The sequence below is a fragment of the Heterocephalus glaber genome, unplaced genomic scaffold (genome assembly GCF_053883595.1).
Source record: "Heterocephalus glaber isolate CG9 unplaced genomic scaffold, H.glaber_assembly_v1.0 deba00001805, whole genome shotgun sequence".
In the NCBI taxonomy this organism is placed as follows: Eukaryota; Metazoa; Chordata; class Mammalia; order Rodentia; family Bathyergidae; genus Heterocephalus; species Heterocephalus glaber.
This window is the reverse complement of record NW_028258480.1, coordinates 541925-547742: the sequence shown is the minus strand read 5'-3', so window position 1 is coordinate 547742 and position 5818 is coordinate 541925. Positions and strand designations below refer to the sequence as shown.

Below are 5818 nucleotides of genomic sequence, written 5' to 3'. Positions count from 1 at the left end.
CAATGAGAGAGAAATAGGGCAAACAATTCCTTTCACAATAGTGTCCAAAAAACTGAAATACCTAGGAATCAACCTAATGAAAGAAATCAAAGAACTCTTCTCTGAAAACTATGGCACTCTGCAAAGAGAGACTGAAGATGATATCCAAAAATGGACAGATATCCCCTGCTCCTGGGTAGGAAGGATTAATATAGTGAAAATTACCATACTTCCAAAACTGCTATATAGATTCAATGCAATTCCAATTGAGATCCCAGCAGCATACTTCATGGATCTTGAGAAAACAATCCAAAAATTGATTTGTAACAAGAAGAGACCCAGAATAACAAAAGCAATTCTAGGTAACAGAGACATGGCAGGGAATATCACAATCCCCAACCTGGAACTATACTACAAACTACTGTGATAAAAACAGCATGGTACTGGCAAAGAAACAGACCTGAGAATCAGTGGAACAGATTAGAAGATGTAGAAACAATGCCAGACACACTCAGCCATGTTATAGTCAATAAAGGAGCCAAGCACCCTCACTGGAGGAAAGATAGCCTCTTTAATAAATGGTGCTGGAAAAATTGGGTTTCAACTTGCCAAAGATTAAAACTAGACCTATATCTCTCATCATGCACTAAACTAAAATCAAAATGGATTAAAGATCTAAATATTAAAATAGAAACTCTGAACCAGTTGGAACAGAGGTTAGGTAGAACTCCTGAAGACATCGGTGTAGGAAAAGATTTTATGAACAAAACCTCAGTTGCCTGTGAACTAGCACAATCAGCAAGTGGGATCTCTTCTTATTAAAAAGCTTCTGTACAGCAAGAGAAACCATCAACAGTGTGAAGAGATAACCAACAATGTGGGAAAAAATTCTTCACCTGCTTTTCCTCAGACAAAGGTCTACTATCACAAATCTATAAAGAACTTAAAAAGATCAGACCTCCCAAATTTAAAGACCCAATCTAAAAATGGGCATCTGAAATGAACAGACATTTCTCAGACAAGGAAGTAGAAATAACAAATAAATACATGAAGAAATGTTCAACATCACTGGTCATTCAAGAGATGCAAATGAAAACAATGCTGAGATTCTACCTCACTCCAGAAAGAATGGCTGCTACCATGAAATCAACCAATAACAAATTCTAGTGGGGCTGTGGGGAAAGAGGAACCCTGCTCTACTTCTGGTGGGAGTGTATACTGGTGCAAGCACTGTGGAAATCAGTATGGAAATACCTCAAAGAACTAGGACTGGAAGTCCCAATTGACCCTGCTATTCCACTGCTGGGGATCTTCCCAAAAGAATTAAAAGTATCATACCACCGTGATATATGTGTACCCATGTTCATAACAGCACAGTTTGTAATAGCTAAAACTTGGAAACAGCCCAAATGCCCATCAGCTGGAGACTGGATAAAGAAAATGTGGTTTTTTTAATAAAGTGGAGCACTACTCAGCCATAAAAAATGAGAAATTGGAGATATTTATAGCTAAATGGATGCACTTTGAGGTGATAATTTTAAGTGAAATAAATAGGACACACATGTATAAATACCGAATAGCTTCTCTGGTGTAAGAAACTGAAACTGTAAATAAGGACTAAAATGTATGATAGGTAATATGAAATAGGAAGAAAAGGGGCAAAGGGGATGGAGGTGGGAGGGATAAGGGAAAGGTTAGAAGGGAATGTGATTAATATGACAAAATGAAAAAATAGGAACAAAATCTTTGTAAATAGGGAGAAATGGAGGGGTTGAAGGAAGGGCTGGGCAAGGGTGAAAGATGGGAACCAAGAGAGGTTATGTAAAGTTGCAAATTTCCAATGATGAATGTCATTATATTGTATATCTAAAATGTACCAATGATTAGAATCAATAATCGATAATGCAAAATAGGAAGAAAAGGTCCAAAGGGGTAGGGGTAGTGGGAGGGGCAGGGGAAAGGAAAGAAGCGAAAGGAAAAATGCTGAGAAATGAAAAAAATGGAAATAAAGTCTTTGTAAATAGGGAAGGGTGGAGAGGGTGAAGGGAGGGCTAGGAATGGGGAAAAAATAAGAACCAAGATGCATCATGTAAAGGTACAAGTTCCCAATGAAAAATTTAATTGTGTTGTATACCTAAAATGTACCAATAAAAAAATTTAAGGAAAAAGGATTGTAAGTAATACTGTTGTAATAAAAGGCACATTTTTTTCAATGATTTGAAAATATGAATAATATATTGCATTTTAAACTATTTGGATAAAATAATTAATAGACTTAAATAATTAAATCATTGTTAAATCTTAAAAAAAAGTTACACTTTAGAAACCTAAACCAATGAAAGATTTGGTGTCCCCATGGCTCACAGTAACCCACCTGACAGCTGAGATTGCTTACTGATTTTCAAATTGGAAAATTCAGTACACTTCAGGTTCAAAGCACTATACAATCCAAGTAGTAATTTGCTCATATGCTGAGTGCATGCTAATCTTACATGTTTTAATTATACAGAGGTTATTAGATAGTAAATTTTAAGGTGAATAAAGAAAATGGAAAAGATTATACAAGAAAGGAGAGGAATTGTGTCAAATATGTATAGAAATATATATTAATAACAACCGATTTACAAAAACATGCACAAAACAGGCAACAATGGATATGTATTTCTCTTTTATATATAATCATAATTTTCTAAATTGTCTTCAACATTAAGATATGTCACTTTCCTATAATTTAATAGTACTTCAATATATTACCTTATCCGAAAGTGGGAGCTGCTGCCCTATTATTTTAGCTGTGTTAGTTTGTAAATTAAATTGAATAAAAGAGATTTGTAACACATAAAGGAGCAATATTCACAAATATGAAGTGTTTATTATGTCAAAATATTATAGGAATGAAAGCCTTCTGGTAATCATAGCTGGTGCTTATTTTATTGTCCTAAAAGTTTTATGTCCATCCTCTGATGAGAGAGACATGGAATTATTATATATCATGCTGGTAGGAATACTGAATCTTACTATTTCAGTGAATTAGTGTTTGTGAAATGCTAGATAAGCACCAGATCTACAATTTAAATGAAGTAAAGCTTTTGGGGGTATCAGGGATTGAATTCAGGACCTTCCCATTGCTAGGTAGCTTGTGGCACCACTGAGCTAAATCCCAAGTGCTAAATGCAATAATCTTGACTTGAAAACAATTGCCCCAAAATTTGCTGCTGAAAATCACTATAAACTGAATGACATACAGAAAATGAAATGCTTTATCATTGTGAAATTATTTCAAAATTGAGGTTTGCATCAGCATTATATTGATGTACAAAAATTTTCACTTTTTGGATAAAAGTTTCCTTTAATAGCAGAGATTTTTTACACCTTAGATTTAAAACTTAATTGATGACTCCAAATTATAATATGAATGTGTAAGCACCTGTCTCTGAAAATATCTGAGATCAGGTTAGTGGGCTGGGGATTTAGCTCAGTGCTTCTGCCACCTGCCTTGCAAGCGCAAGTTCCAGAGTTTGGCCCCTGCTACAGAAGAAGAAGAAAAGAAGGAGAAGGAGAAGAAGTGGAAGAAGAAGCAAGATCAGGTTAGTTAAGTAATTAGCATCTGAAGAGAGAAAATAAAGTTTTAATTATTTTCAATGAGAACAAAATGTCTAAGAAGAAAGAAAGACAAGGGAGAAAGTATAAATGCCTATAGCATCACTGTGAATTTAATTGTCAAGAACACACTCTCTTCTGCAGGACTCTCAGGGCAGCATTCTTCACCTCTTTGTTTCTGAGGCTGTAAATAAGAGGGTTTAGCATGGGGATCACAATAGTGTAAAACACAGAGGCCACCTGATCCCTTCCCAAGGAGTAGGATGTCTTCGGTTTTAGGTAAGTAAAGATTGTACTGCTGTAGAAGATGGTGACTCCCAGCAGATGGGAGGCACAGGTGGAGAAGGCTTTCTTCTTTCCAGCAGTGGAATTAATTTTCAGGATAGTGAAGAGGATGGACAGATAGGATCCAGATATGGTGATGAGGGACAGCCCTAAATTGGATCCAGCACAAATGAATATAATGATTTCAGCCTCAGAAGTTTCACTGCAGGACAGGGCTAAAATAGGGGATGTGTCACAGAAGAAGTGCTGGATGACATTAGAGTTACAGAAGTGCAGTTGACTCACAGAAACCGTAATAACAGTGCAGTACACAAGGGCAATGACATAGGAGCCAGCCAGCAGGGCATGGCACAGTCCTGGGGACATAATGACAGGATAGTGTAGGGGGCTACAGATAGCTACATAGCGATCATAGGCCATTGAAGAGAGAAGGAAACCTTCAGCAGCAACAAAAAGTATGAAAAAGAACATCTGGGTGAAGCAGCCCAGGAAGGAGATGCTCTTGGTAGAAGTCAGTAAGCTCTGTAAGGTTTTAGGGGTGATGACACTTGAGTAGCTGAAGTCAAGAAGTGACAGGTGAGTGAGAAAAAAGTACATGGGGGTGTGAAGCTGGGGATCCAGGTGAATGATCAGTATCATCCCCGAGTTCCCCAGCAATGTGATCAGGTAAATCAGGAGAAAGAGCATGGAGAGGACCGGCTTTGCCTCTGGAGAGTCTGTCAGCCCCATGAGGATGAAACCAGGCACATTGGTGGAGTTCCATCTATCCATGGTGTCCTGCTGCCCTTCTCTGTTGAATAATAAATTTTAATAATCACCATATAGCCAAAAATATTTTTATTTATGTGAATTGCTCAGTATTTTTCATAGCCTTCCTAGAAATTAATGAAAACCATTGTGAAGAAGAGTGAAAAAATAAAATCACCCTGTATAGATGTAGGTATAAAATGCTCTTTGTTTCTGATACATGAAAGGATTACATCCTGGTTTTGACATGAAACCAATGCTATTCTAAACTCTTTCCCTTATTAAAACATTCAATTGTCAGGAGAGTATTATATCATAAGGACTCATCCACATCTTTAACTTTAGAACAAGGGCACACAGTTTATTTATGTAAAAAATACAAATTGCATACTGCCACTGATACAACCTACATGTTTTCACTTCAAAGAACAGACTTGCTGATCCGAATTTGTTTTACCAGTTCTGAATGAGGATATATAATTGAGCATGCTAAAAACCATTTTTGTGTCTTATTCATTATCCTTTTTTTCCCAATGATGTATTATACTAATTAAAATAATTTCTGTCTGGGGACTTCAGTGATTCACGTTAATATTAAATTCCTGAAGGAATTGTAACTCAGACAGAAAAAACAATGTTTAAAACCGTTGGACTTTTAAAAATAGGCTTCTTCCAGCATCCCCTGGCCAAGAACAGGAGACCTCTTCCTTTCCCCACTCAAATGACTACAAAGAAAATTACTGCTCAGTCTCAGAAATATCATGACTGCCTGAGAAGAACATTCAGATACCACCCCAGGAGGTCATCATCTGCTCTAACCTGGAAAAGGGAGGCAGGGACCTTGGAGTCACCTGGACATAAAAGCCCTGGCAGAAAATAACACATGCAGACAGATTTGTGAGGAGCAGAGGCTCCTGTCTCTCCTGTTGGGTAACTACACCCTTTTATTGCCACCAAAATAACTTTTCCCCTCCTTTTTAAGGCAGACAGAGGCAATATGGACCTGCAGCTCTGGTAACAATGCATTTTTACCTTGCCCATTCAAAATCCATTTTCTTTGCAACATTACATTTTTAGAATATGTACACTGCTTGTTTACTTTGATTTCACAAACTCTATATTCCTTTTTCTTCAAATCTTAACTTTACTTATGGTGACATATGAATGATATATATCTGCATTTTTTTAATAAAATCTCCTTTATTTT

At 36.7% G+C, this 5818-nt stretch overlaps 1 protein-coding gene across 1 annotated transcript; it reads right to left on the bottom strand.

Moving 5' to 3' along the window:
* Nucleotides 1-3626: 3626 nt before the first annotated feature.
* On the bottom strand, nucleotides 3627-4635 carry LOC147820735 (olfactory receptor 8H1-like). The gene has a single exon (XM_087203584.1). The coding sequence runs from the start codon at nucleotides 4633-4635 to the stop codon at nucleotides 3700-3702; it is 936 nt and encodes a 311-aa protein (XP_087059710.1). The 3' UTR covers nucleotides 3627-3699.
* Nucleotides 4636-5818: the final 1183 nt, after the last annotated feature.